Here is a 15,249-nt window from a genome sequence, read left to right on the forward strand (position 1 = left end):
TACACACGGGCAGCGGATCTATTGATCCACTTGCCCGTATGTACCATTACACACTCAGCGGAGTGTGTAATGCCCGCCCCTTCAGTGCACGACCAATCACGCGACTGAAGGGGCTGTCAATCACCGAGAGCGAGCGAGCTCTCGGTGATTTTGCTTCGCCACCTAAGAGGTGGTGTAGGGTGTAGGAAGCAGCGGTCTAATGACCGCTGCTTCTTACATTGCGGGAAGCAGGCTCGCATATGCGAACCTGCCCCGCAAAGGCTCCGGAGCAGCTTTCGCTGCTTCGTACATGGAGCCCTAAGTGTAATTTGTCTAATTGTGAATAGATTCCTAATAAACAATAAAACTATATTCCTAAATTTAGCATTTAGCATAATAAATACTTTAGCTTTTATAGAAACATAAATAGTTATGATTAAAGTTGATAAAAAAAAATATGTTTGAAGAAAAGTTTTGGCTATTCAATGGAAATAAATAAAATTTCTGAATAAAATAAATTTGCTGTCAAACATAATCAAACATTCTTTTGTACAATAAATGGTGACTCCGTTTTTCATTTTCTAATGCTTGAACATACTCATTAGACTGATTTGCTAAATGTCATTTAGAAACTAGCATTTAGAAGAGCAATATGCTCAAAATTAATAGACTTCATTAGAAAACATTTTAGGATGTTACGCATAAAAGAGATTGGAAGCTATTATAAAAAGCAGTCACATTTTTTGGAAGTAAGATTTTGTATCTGCAGTGTGATTGGCATTCTTGTTAAAACTGATTCTGCATTGCTGCATTTACTAGTGATAGAGAAAAAAGATATAATTCTAAAGCAACTCATCTGCTATATGAAGTATTGAATAAATGGAAATGTAGCATTTTTGCCACTGTTGAACCCGATAAACACTCTGACATCGAGTGTGGTGGGAGGGGCCTATTTTCGCGCCTCAGTTGCGCAGTTGCTTTCCTTCTAAGACATCAAGCTTCTCTAGAGGAGTCCTTCTGTATCTGACCACTAAAGAGGATTTCTTCCATTCCTGTTCGTCCCTAAGGGCAGGTAGGCGCCACAGCAGAGCTGTGGCGAGGCATTTAGCGGTTTTGTACCGGTGGTAGACGTTTTTTCAATCCGGTTTGGGGGCCAAAGGGTTAATCGTCCATTTGCAAGTGGGTGCAATATTACCTCGGTCTCATATACACACTGTAAAAATTTTGAAGAGTTTACTACTGCAGGAAGTTTGTTATCTAGTCAATTTTAGTCACACAAGGGGAAATCTGATACTAAGGGGCATATTTATCAAAGTGCGAGTGGACATGATACGAAGTAGCGTATCATATCCGCTGCACATCGCTGCATACGCTGTCGGCATTTATCATTGCACAAGCAGTTCACCAGATACCGCCCCCTCCAGATTCGCTGCCAATCGTCCGCTAGCAGGGGGTGTCAATCAACCCGATCATATTCGATCGGGTTGATTTCTGTCCGCAGCCTCAGAGCAGGCGGACAAGTTATGCAGCAGCTCCTTCAGGTTCGCTGGAAACAGAAGTTATGAAGCAGCGGTCTAAAGACTGCTCCATAACTTGTCCGCCTGCTCTGAGACGGCGAACAGAAATCAACCCAATCAAATATGATCGGGTTGATTGACATCCCTTGATAGCAGCTGCGAATCTGCAGGGGGCAGTACTGCACAAGCAGTTCTAGCGTATGCTGTCGGCATTTATCGATGTGCAGCGGACATGATATGCTACATTGTATCATGTCCGCTCGCACTTTGATAAATATGCCCCATAACTTCTGTTTCCGCCGAGCCTGAAGGCATTCAGATTTTGATAATTTGGCCCCTAAGCCTAGACAAAACATGTTATTTGCTCTGATATTGGCTATTAATATTAAACTAAAATAATAATTATTCTTAAAGTTATCCCAAAACAAACACATAAACTAATATATAGCAATTAGTATTGGATTAGTTATTTTTAAATGGACACTAACAAAAATGATGTAGAGTAATAGAATGTGGGTGCAGTTTTATTACAGAAATAACTTGTCCTATTTTGGTAATCTTTTATTTTTAGCATTAAATTGATTTTCCCATCAGATTCTATTAGCTTTTTCTTCTTTATATTGCTGTAGACTTGGTTTAAATGCAATTCTTGCTGAGCTGAAGGCATTGCCGATTATACACAACTGACACCCTGAGGAGCACAGTGATGTCAGCATATCATGATGGGCAATCTCTGGCCAATATACAAATATTTGGCTAAGCAAAGACTATAATTCTAAACGTATAAATTGTAGTGGTAGCAAAATTAGCAGACTGCATGAACTAAAACCATTGGGATAGGATTGCAAAATGTCAACACTTTACAACCTGGTCTTTTATCCACAGCCAAATTTACATCACTAATAAACTTAGGCACTTATTAAAGGGACAGTGTACTGTAAAAATGTTTTTCCCATAATGTGTTTTCAATTACTTGTTATGCCAGCTGCAGAGTATACAATGTATGAGAAATTGCTTTTTTAGGTCTATTTGTGTATATAAAGTAGCAGCTAGTTTTTGTTATTTGAAACCACAACCCATTAAACTGGTTTGAGCTTGCAGGTAAAACCAAATCACATTTTTATTATCACTTTCTGTAAACACACATGCTTCTTTATCTTATATCTATATGGTATGTCTATATGTCTGTATACAATAATATGGCATTAAATATGAGTGTCATTAATGTTATTAGCTTATTTTTTTATTTATAATTACTATATTTTTGCCTAAGATTATATACAGACAGATCTATAATCTGCATAGCAAATACTAATTATACCATCAAATCTAGCTGTTAGGTGGTATATCTAAAAATAGTTGTGACTGAGGCAGCATTAAACTACTTGTTCATCTTAGTTATTTGGCTATTACATAAAATGTCACTTTTTTTTTGGGAGGGGAAGCACATTTGAGAAATGATTTCAAGTATGTGGTGATTTTTTAAACAAAAGCAATGCAAAACAAATAAGTAGCACGTCAAAGGGTTAAATTCATTGAAGTCTACAGCAGAGCAACGTTGGCAAAGGCAGTTGAAAGAAATAGGAGGATTTTTCTCAAGCACTTGTTTACACACACAGTGACACATAGCTACATACGCATAAACACATCCATTCATGTATACATACAGAGAAACACGCGCATATATAAGCTAAGGCCGATAGGCTGCCTGGTATACATGATCATTTATTAGTGTGTGGAACAGTGCCCTCTTACTGCACCACATGATAAAGTAAGTAAATATCATTACAAGGAACATTTCAATATCTCACTGTAATAAATATAGCTTTTACAAGGAGCATTTTTTGCTACTATAAGTGTATTGCAAAATAATTTGATTTAAATGTTGGCTGGAATGTCCCTTTAATTATTATTATTATTATCAGGTATTTGTAGAGCGCCAACAGGTTCTGCAGCGCTATGAACATGGGTGGTATATAAAAAATGATTACAGGTATCAAATGGGGAGAGAGGGTCCTGCCGAGAGTTGCACTGTTGTAGTCGGCTCTTTTGAAGGTGATCTACAAACAGCTGGGCTCATAGGCTTTACTAAAAATGTTTAACTTGATTTCAACCATGGTTGTGGATATTTTGTAATACCTTTAAATACTTTTAAACAGTAATTTTCACTAACAGGGTTGTCAAGTACACAAAAAAAAGTATTATTCATACAATTGTTATTCATGAAATCAAGTGCATTTGTATTGTATGTGATAAAAAGTCTTTGTTAAAATAAAATGTGCAGTAATGTTTCAAAGGTTTTCCCATTCATTATATAGTGCTCATGCTATTCAGCAGTCTAAGAATTCTGGAACTTTACAATATCAATGTGAAATTAGAGGAATAAAGTAGCTACTTTGCATTGCTAAATTATATGGACACAGTTCTTCAGACTTTTATAAGGAATGCTTAAGAGTGCTTGTCCCTCACTATTTGTTATATGAGTAAGAACAGGTTTTCTATATTTACTGTTTCCAAGCTATAGTAATAAGTAATATTCTTTCAGCACATAATGTACTTTTACATAACCCTCATGTATTTCATTTGTGAGTGCTAAAGGTTGGCTTTATTTCAAACAGCAAATGATCTGCAACTTATTCTGATATTTTTCTCACTCTCTTCTGTATGTGTGTGTGTGTGTGTGTGCTCCTTTCCCTTATATACTATTCATGCAATAACCACTTCCCACCTGGATGCTCATGTAGGTACTCACAGGACTTACATTTTAAAATGCAAGAGTTTATCAAACATCATAAAAACAGCTGTCAAACTTTCAGCTCCAGCATATGCCTTTGTCAAGATAGTGAACATCTACCACACAACTGTCCTGAACACCATACCATTAACCCCTTAAATACCAGAAACTCCACCCCACCCTTGTTTCCCTTTTTCATTACTTTTCACAAACAACGTGCTTGCTCGGCATGTAACGTCACACTCGTTCAAACACGCACATACAGAACTTAATGTGATTGTTCAAAGGTAAAACATAACTTATTATATTTATACTAGCTTGGTGAAAATAACAATGTGGCTAGCAATATATGTGCTATCAATACGTTTGTGTATTTGATTAATAAACGCATATATATATATTTCCAACAGTTATTCCATTTAGTGGTTCTTAAAATGATTAAACACTTCAATGCTTAGTCATTCCTAAGTGCTGGGCTGAAACTATTTTAGTCTGATCGTCAGTCACTTGGATATGTGACTCCTCATTTGAAATAGGGGCCTCTCCTCTTTTAACAAATGGACCACCTGCAAATGTTAGTGCTTAGAATAGGAAACGTTTGAGACCATATTACACTAAGGGGCCGATGTGAGCCTTCAGGCTCGCCGCAAACAGGAGTTAAGAAACTACAGTCTTAAGACCACTGCTCCTTAACTCGTCCACCAGCTCTGAGGTAATCTGCCGATCATATACAATCTGGTTGATTGACACCCCCTGCTAGCGCCCGATTGGCCGTGAACAGGAAGGGGGCGGCAATGCACAAGCAGTTCACCATAACTGCTGGTGCAATCTTAAATGCCAACAGCGTATGCTGTTGGCATTTAGCGATGCAGGGCGGACATGATTCGCTATAGCGAATCATGTCTGCCTGGGGTATGATGAATACCCCTATGTATCCCCTAAAAGACATATGATTGCCATTCCTATGACAATCACCTACTACCTAGTAAATAATGCATTCCCTCATTTGAAAAAGGTAATCCTTTCTTTCCTTTGAAGTCTATTTTATGTTTATGTGGTGTATGATATCTTTGGGGGGGTTTTAAGTTTGCTTTTATTTTATAACTTAAAGGTCTGCTTTCATATAGCTCCAGGGACAGACACACATATCAGGCTAATTGGTCTTACAATATGAAAAGCCTAGTTTGCTTATAAGGCCCCTTAAATTAAAATGTAATTACTATTATATTACAAAATGCATTACTGTTACATGCAAACACTGATTAAAAATGCACACTTTATAGCATAGCATGTGCTGAGGGAAGATCATTTTACATAGAGCTCGTTTGTGAACATGTTTCATCTAAATCTAAAGTGGAGCAACATAGTAATATTCTATTATGACACACTCGCCCCCAATTAAAGCTTAAAATAGTTGATTGTATTCACTCCCTTAGAGCAAAATATTATTGAATTAGTAATAAATCTAAAGTCCTGCATGATGCCTTACTGACGCCTTAATAAGGTGGCATTGAAGGGTTCTGTTCAGCAGAAAGTAATCACGGAACTAATGTTGTATTCTTTTTTATAGAAATACCCAAAATACTATGTTGTCTTGTATCCTGTATCATTGTGTGTAACCTTAATGTGCCAATTTCCTGCTTATTTTTAATAAATGTATATTTAGACCACATATTGTTTATTATGTAAGAGATGTTAGTATCTGTGTTTGGATCTGGATCTCTGGGTCTTGGCTTAAAGATTTTTTTATTATAATGGTACAAACAAGGCAATAAATATAATACAACCTGCTATTTTGCTTCCACATTTTATCATTTCTGATTGTACCTGTTTGAGGAGACTTTAGCTGTTTATGTAGGTTAAAATATACAAAAAATGCAATTTTCACTTATTATTCATAGAGAAAATAGAGAAATAAATGTCCCCACAAGTCATATTTTGGTCTAATACAGTATTGTAGGTTATGAAATGACAGCATGAGGCTGGTGTGCCTCCGTGATAGATGCACCCTGAAATCCATTTTGTAATAATGTTTTTTGATTTGAAAGTGCTCTTTTCATATTCTTAACAATAAAGATGCTGATTGAGTCATTTTTCTTCTGTAGGATTCTCCATTCTTCAGGCCATTATGGAAGCAGCAGTACAGAACAACTGGCAAGTGACAGCCAGATCAGTGGGGAATATAAAGGATGTTCAAGAGTTTAAACGCATCATAGAAGAAATGGACAGACGTCAGGAGAAAAGATTTGTAATTGACTGCGAAGTTGAGAGAATAAACACGATTTTGGAACAGGTAATATTGTTGTTTTTTAATGTTATTTTGTTTTCAATAAGGACTTTGCCCAGAATGCTAAACACCTAATACAAGCAATTTGAATGGGGAATAAAAATCCTAATTGCTTGTAGGAGCTATTTCTCATGCAATGATTATACTATAGACTGGTAACATCTGATAATAACACTTGGAAACATTTTGGAAGTACAAAAAAATACAAACTCATTTTAAATAATATATTATTTTAAATTAGTTTGTATATTTTGCACTTCCAAAAATGTTCAAAATTTTCCAAATGATATATAAGCCTTCCATATGCATTATCAGTTTCAAGTTTAATTCTGACTTCTGCATGATGTGTTCAAAGAACAGGCAAATTGCTAAAGTTAACAGTATAACTCAAATGTTAATTAGCTATTAAGTATTTAGTTATATGCAGTAAAACAATATTGGAATGTACTTACAGTATACATTTTATTAACTTTGCCTGTAAATTAACTCCTCATTAATTAATGCCTCACCCTGCAGCATGCTATATAGTGATTGTCTGATCAGTGTAGGAGCTTATTTATATCTGCTCCTAATTGCCCAAATAAAAGAATAAATAAATAATAATTATAGACAATATTCAAGAGTCTTTTCCCTGATTTACAAGACAATACTAACAAAATGAAATGACAGTTTTAAAGGGACATGAAACCCAAAATTGTTATTTCATTATTCAGATAGAACATACAATTTTAAACATTTTCCAATTTACTTCTATTAACAAATTTGCTTCATTCTCTTGAAAAAAGTTGAATGAGCAGCAATACCCTACTGGGAGCTAGCTGAACACATCGGGAAAGCCAATGACAAGAGGCATATATGTGCAGGCACCAATCAGCAGTTGTCTCCTAGTAGTGCATTGCTGCTCCTGAGCCTAGGAGGCCCATTTATCAAGCTCCGTATGGAGCTTGTGGGCCCGTGTTTCTGCCGAGTCTTCAGACTCGCCAGAAACAACAGTTATGAAGCAGCGGTCTAAAGACCGCTGCTTCATAACCCTGTCCGCCTGCTCAGAGAATCGCCACAATTAAACCCGATCGAGTACGATCGGGTTGATTGACACCTCCCTGCTGGCGGCCCTCTTGTGATGTGTTGGTGCAGTGTATTGCTCTCCGCATTCAGCGAGGTCTTGCGGACCTGATCCGCACTGTCGGATCAGGTCCCCAAAAACTTTTTATAATTCGGCCTCTAGGTATGATTTTCAGCATAGGATACCAAGTAAACAAAGGATACCAAGTAATCAAATTAGGTAATAGAAGTGAATTAGAAAGTTGATTAAAATTGTATGATCTATCTGACTCAAGAAAGAAAAATGTTGTGTTTCCTGTTCCTTTAAACGCCATGCATAAAGGTACTCTATGATATTTTTAACTGCAATGTTTTTTAAAACATTATAATGCACAGCATTTGCTTGTCTTTACTAGAGCTCAACATTTACAATCTAATGACATGTTTAGCACCACTGTTGATGTGCATATACTTTGGTTCACTGGCTACCCTTCCCTGCAGCTATTGTTTTCAACTTAGAGTCAACACAAGGCAATTAGATTAAGCATAGCAGATTGCTGGTGTGTGCTATGCTCACCTCAATGGGTACAGCATTAGATAAGAATTACTGTCTGAAGTAAACGTGCACCCACAGGGATTCTAAACATATATTTAGATTGCAAGCTTTGTACTTTGGCAAAGACAAGCAGTGAAAAAATGTGGTTTAGTGTCCCTTTAATTGTTTATATATGCTAGACTTGGGTAGATTGATGTGTAATAATATTAATACAATATTTAGGTAACATAGGAGTGGCAAGACATCATGCTTAAGAACTACCACTCAAATGTTTCCTGCCACAGACCTAATTAACTTAGGTCATAATACACCATTTAATTAGCAATGTAATAATAGTAACAGAAATCTTAAAGGGACACTGAACCCAATTTTTTTCCTTTGTGATTCAGATAGAGCAGGCAATTTTAAGCAACTTTCTAATTTACTCCTATTATCAATTTTCTTCGTTCTCCTACTATCTTTTTTTGAAAAAGAAGGGATCTAAGCTTTTTTTTCAGTACTCTGGACAGCACTGTTTTAATGGTGGATGAATTTATCCACCAGTCAGCGAGAACAACCCAGGTTGTTCACCAAAAATGGGCCGGCATCTAAACTTACATTCTTGCATTTTAAATAAAGATTCCAAGAGAATGAAGAAAATTTGATAATAGGAGTAAACTAGAAAGTTGCTTAAAATGTCATGCTCTATCTGAATCACGAAAGAAAAAATTTGGGTTCAGTTTCCCTTTAATTGCGCTGAAAAACACATTTTACACTATGCTCAACATACTGTTTTCTTACTCAGATAAATTGCCTATGAATATAACAACATTAAAAATAAGATTTTAGGGGCAAAACATTAAACTTTCATGATTCTGATAGCGTACACATTTTAAACAGCCTTCTAATTCACTTCTATTATCTAAATGTACACAATCTTTTCATATGCACACTTTCTGCAGCACCAGGATTTAGTTTTTAGATAAACAACACTCTTAGGTTTAGGTTCTTTTGCTACAAGCAGGTGGAGAGAGACGCCGGAGGTGCTTGTAACTCGCCCTGCACCCGCATCATGTATATGTGAATGGTATTCCTCATTAGAAAACAGATTTCTGTCAAGCATTAAACTAGGTGTCATGCTATACTCATAAAAAGTGGGAGGAAAAGTAATTAAGTATATTACAAGATGCTCTGAAGCTTTACTAGTCATCATTAGAATAGGAGAGTGGCATATGATACTGAAAGGGAAATTAAAGCATGAGGGTAGTAGGAAAAATAAAATCAGAAAATACCAGAATGGAGGAAGTGAGGAAGAATGAAGGTGAAAAAGTGATGGGCGAGGGGAAGAGATAGGTATGAGAAAGAGAAAAACAGATGGTGGCATGAGAAAATGAAAAACATTTTGGGATAGTAAACAGTCAAATGCAAAAGAGACATGAGTAGTGGTGGTTAAGTGCTACTTTGGGAAGACATGCATTTACTCATTCAAGGGACAGGAGTCTTGGGAATGAAACAAGCAAACCCATGGGTGAATAGGTTAAATCAGGGTGGGTGTAGCCAGGTATTCTGTGGGTAAAGCTGGGCAGGTAGTGGGCAGAGCTGGGAAGTCCAGTGGAATGAGTAGTCAGTGTAGGTGGGCCCAAGTGGTCCAGAGGAAGTAAAGGACAGTAGCAAAAAAGGGCAGTGTTTCCCTTCTCCTCAGCCCAACAAGCACAATGTGAATTGGACTTAAAATTTAAGGGTGTTTTAGCACTAACATGAGCTTCTATAGAAGCACCACAAGACACAATTGCATGGGACAACTAGATAAAAAGCTTTTCAATGGGACTTCTACTACCATATTAAATCCCTATAAGATATGCAATATACTTCATTATATAGTTTTAACTGCTTTTTATGAGAGCTACCTCTGTACATTGCGGTATCCCACCCTACCCAGAGTGGTTGGATTTCCCCATATTGCCATATGTTGCATCAGAGCAGAACTACATATTTAGCCAAATCACACAAAACCGAGCTCCAGGCTTACCACCTTCACCAGTTCTTATGCATCTGCTTCACTAAAGAATAGAGAGATAAGTGAGTGAGATGTAGCAAATCAGCGTTACAGAAAAAAAGTGAGAATTGGTGAAATGGAGTGGCTAGACAGATTTAAGAGATTTTTTAATGAATACCACCCAGCAATTTTTCTTTTGTTCTCTAATTGGCCATAGTTGAGACAACAAACATTTCAAGGACTATGAAATGAGTTTAAATTGCTTATAAAACATTGATTTTCTATTCAGATATTTTGAAAGTAGTGGTTAATTGTTGCCTTTAGTGACTGCTGATGTGTTGGTAAAGAATAGAAAAAAAGTAGATTAGAGGTCACCCATATCTATCATTACTTCAGCTTTTTTTAGTCCATTTCAACAATTGCCTTTCGGAACAATACAAAAAAAGCCCATGTTACAAATGGATGCAATAATGCAAGTTAATGAGCCGCTGAGACCTACAGTCATGCGAAACAGAAAGTACACCCTCTTTGAATTCTATGGTTTTACAGATCAGGACATAATAAAAACCATCTTGTCCTTAGCAGGTCTTAAAATTAGGAAAATACAACCACAGATGAACAACAACACATGACATTACACCGTGTCATGATTTATTTAACAAAAATAAAGCCAAAATGGGGAATCCATGTGTGAAAAACTAAGCACACCCTTACTGCTTCCATAGGAATTAAGAGGTTATTTAGCAGCCAGTTGCTGCTAATAAAATGCCCTTGATTAATTGATTATCAGCAAGTTTGACCACCTCTATAAAAGCCAACGTTTAGCAGTTTGCTGGTCTGGAGCATTCAGGTGTGTGTTAACACAATGCCAAGGAGGAAAAACATCAGCAATGATCTTAAGGAAGCAATTGTTGCTGCCCATCAATCTGGGAAGGGTTATAAGGCCATTTCCAAACAATTTAAAGTCCATCACTCTACAGTGAGAGAGATTATTCACAAGTGGAAAACATTCAAGACAGTTGCCAATCTTCCCAGAAGTGGACATCCCAGCAAATTCACCCCAATGTCAGACCGTGCAATGCTTAGAGTAATTGCGAAAAACCCAAGAGTTACATCTCAGACTCTAAGGCCTCAGTTAGCAAGTTAAATGTTAAAGTTTATGACAGTACAATTAGAAAAAGATTAAACAAGTATGTTTTTTTATGGAAGGGTTGCCAGGAGAAAGTTTCTACTCTCTAAAAAGAACATGGCAGTACGGCTTAGGTTTGCAAAGTTGCATCTGAACAAACTACAAGACTTCTGAAACATTGTCCTTTGGGCAGAGGAGACAAAAGTGGAGATGTTTGGCCATATGCACATTGCCATGTTTGGCGAAAACCAAAGCATATCAGGACAAACACCTCATGCCAACTGTCAAGCATGGTGGTGGAGGGGTGATGATTTGGGATTGTTTTGCAGCCACAGGACTTGGGCACCTTGCAGTCATTGAGTCGACCATGAACTCTTCTTTATACCAAAGTATTCTAGAGTCAAAAGTGAGGCCATCTGTCCGACAGCTAAAGCTTGGCCGAAATTGGGTCATGCAACAAGACAATGATCCCAAGCACACCAGCAAATTTACAACAGAATGACTGAAAAAGAAAAGAATCAAGGTTTTGCGATGGCCCAGTCAAAGTCCAGACCTCAACTTGATTTAAATGCTGTGGTGGGACCTTAAGAGAGCTGTGCATAAACAAATACCAACAAACCTCAATGAACTGAAGCTGCGTTGTAAAGAAGAATGGGCCAAAATTCCTCCACAACGATGTGAAAGACTGATAAAGTCATACAGAAAATGATAACTTCATGTTATTGCTGATAAAGGTGGTTCTACCAGTTATTAAAACTTCTTAGTTTTTCACACATGGCTTCTCTATTTTGGCTTTATTTTTGTAAAATAAATCATGAAACAGTGTAATATGTCATGTATTGTTGTTCATTTGACGTTGTATTTACCTAATTTTTAGATCTGCTAAGGACCAAATGATTGTTATTATGTCCTGATACGTAACACCATAACATTCAAACAGGGTGTACTTTCTTTTTTGCATGATTGTAAATTAATAGAATGCAACATTCAGACAAAATTTATATTGTTATTTTCTGCTGTGGTAACATCTCCATCTCCCATAATCTATTTTAGGATTAGAGCAAAAATTAGGGATGAACCGAAATTTTGGCCGCAGAAACGTTTTCGTTTTTCTGTATTTTTGCCTGTTATTTTTTGTAAAATAATTGTGTAGCCTATTTCAAATTTGATGCTAGCCTTGAGCTGCTGTTTGAGTTCATTACTTGACTTACTGTTTTGCATATGATAATAGTTTTCTAGGACTATACTTTATTTGGATAATTGGTAAAAAAAAAACTGTTAAATCTTATTCTGTTACACAGAACTAAATACAGAATAATACAGTATATTGATATTTAATATTGTTTTAAGTAGGGATGCAGAAACATTCTGGAAGAAAATAGCATCGTTTTTTTGTTTGTTTTTTGTTTTTTTCTTCGTAAAATTATTGTGTAGCATATTATTGTTTTATGATATTTTTTGTCCAATTTTAGTGTGTTACTTTCAATAAAAGCATGGTTATTTTATTGGCTTTCAGTTTTTCAATTCAGATTAATTTATTAAATATTCTAATTATGCAAAAAAATAAATAAAAAAAAATATTTTAAAATAATTTGAAAAAAATACATTTTCAGTTTCGGTTCTCGCCCTAGTGCATGCTGGATTTTCAAGTTCGGATTCGGTCCAGAATTTCCATTGCGGTGCATCGCTAGCAAGAATGCTTTAAAATATTATAGGCCAGAATACAAGTGGCAGCATATTTAGCATTTTTTCGCTTTAACACACAGGTTTTGGCATGTATTACAAGTTGAAAGTAAAATGTTTACACACCAGCTAAACCTGAGGCACGCTAATTTTAGGAGTTCGGATATTGCAACTATGCTAACACATTCAACCCGTAGACTTTAATGGAGCGCAATGTGAAAAAAATTAATTGACACTCGAACAAATACATTTACTTTCAACTTACAACTCGCGCACACAATAGCCCTCTGTAAATGAGAAGTCTCAATATCTTTATAAATATTCTATAACACTCCCAAACCATTGAGAAAGAGAAACTGAAAGTTCCCTCACTAGTTAAAGGGACATTTAACTCAATTTTGAATCTCCCCAGAGAATCTTTCATTAAGGAAAATATAACTTTGCAATATGCATTAAACATTTATTTTACCAATGTTTGCATATTGTTTAAGTTTTGTTACCTTGTTTAAATCACAGTATAAGCTCATTAACATGCGTCTCTAGTTGGTCACAGCTAAGGAGACCCGGAGAATGAAATCCACCAGGCTTTTCAAGGATGTTTCCCTATACTGATTTGGATTTATAGAACCTTTTAAATTGAGCTAAGACAATAAATCTTCAATTATTTTAAAACATAAATGTTGCAACACAGAGCTTAATTTCTGGTAAATAAAATTAGTGAAATACCATAAGCAGTAGAAATAAATATACATTTAATGGCACAGAAAGCTTACTTTCTAAATGGTTAGAGCAAATGTTTAAATTAGTTTTCATATTCATTAGATTTAAAGGATTGCATAATAGTTGAGGGCTATCCATTAATACATTTAATTTAGTAAATGAACTTCTAATTCAAGAATGTTCAAACATGCTCTCATCACTGTACCCAGGACAAATAGCTTTTCAAAAAGAGAATAGTTTCTCTTCACTAATGTGCTTGCCTTGTGAAAACTGTCATGACCCATCTGTATTGATAAAAAAAAACTTGGTTTAAAGGGAAATGTAATTATTATATATTGTTTAACAGGAAGGATAAACTGTGATTATGCTTAACTTCCTAATAGGTTGAAATCGTTATTCCTTAAGAACCCTGATGAATTTATTTGTTAGACTAGAGTAAGCAGAATAATTATTGGTTAACACTGAAAATCTGTTATTGACACATTATGCACATATTTATCATATGAACATAATATAACTTACATACTTAAAGGGACAGTCTACACCAGAATTTTCATTGTTTTAAAAGATAAATAATACCTTTATTACCCATTCCCCAGTTTTGAATAACCAATACAGCTATATTAATATACTTTTTACTTCTGTGATTACCTCTTATTTAAGCATCTTCTGACAGCCCCCTGATCACATGACTTCTTATTTATTTTTGTTTGAATTGCATTTTAGCCAATTAGTGCTGTGTTGTGCTGACTCTTAAATAACTCAACGGGCGTGAGCACAGTGTTCTCTATATGGCCCACATCCGCTAGCAGTCTCCTGATTTGAAAAGCTAATAAAAAAGCATGTGATAAGAGTCTGTCTCTAGTGGCTTAGAAACAGGCAGACATTTAGAGGTTTAAATGTTATAGAGTATATTAATCTAACAATGTTGGTTGTTCAAAGCTGGGGAATGGGTAGTTAAGGCGTTATCTATCTTTTTAAACAATAACAGTTTTAGTGTTGACTATCCCTTTAACAGTCATAATCAGATTTAATTATTTATACAAATACTTCTTAGCTACATATTAATTAAAGAAAGACCAATGTTGCATTCATAAAAGCATAGACCATGTGTAATTTCCAAAGACAACTTTGCCAGTAAAACCCAATATTTTAAAAAGACTGTGACAATCTTACTGGCATATGCAAATTAAATGTAGTGCGTAATTTCTGTGAGTGCTACCATGCTCTGCTGCACTGCGACATTGATCATATTCCTGATGTAAATTTACAACATTTTACATTTTAAATAACAACCAATTACATTAAAGTATATGAAGAATTTTGTTGTTGAGGAACTTGCATTCCCTTCAGCAGTTACTGAGTTATGTCATAAGATTAGGTTCTGTGTCATACTGTTTGTGGGAACTTCTTAAGGCTGTTTTTTGTCATGCTGCATTATCAGAGGTTTCTGTTCGGGGACCAATCCTTCCTTATTTACTGTGCAAAAGCCTCAGGTCATTTTACAACAGTATTTTATTTGAAGTTCATAGAAAATATTTTGGGCTTGAAGCTTCAAAAATAGAATTGATGAACTCTAGCATTCGTCTCAAAAATTCACTTTTTTTCCCTAGTCTGCAGTATCATGG

At 35.8% G+C, this 15,249-nt stretch overlaps 1 protein-coding gene across 1 annotated transcript in view; it reads left to right on the forward strand.

Annotated features, from left to right (window-relative positions):
* The window catches only part of GRIA3 (glutamate ionotropic receptor AMPA type subunit 3), a 662,172-nt gene that overhangs the window by 351,243 nt on the left and 295,680 nt on the right, over positions 1–15,249 (forward strand). Inside the window, exon 4 of the mRNA XM_053699114.1 lies at positions 6,336–6,523. Coding sequence (XP_053555089.1) covers positions 6,336–6,523 — 188 coding nt within the window. The remainder of the gene's footprint in view (positions 1–6,335; positions 6,524–15,249) is intronic.

This window comes from Bombina bombina, chromosome 1 (assembly GCF_027579735.1).
Source record: "Bombina bombina isolate aBomBom1 chromosome 1, aBomBom1.pri, whole genome shotgun sequence".
Lineage (NCBI taxonomy): Eukaryota > Metazoa > Chordata > Amphibia > Anura > Bombinatoridae > Bombina > Bombina bombina.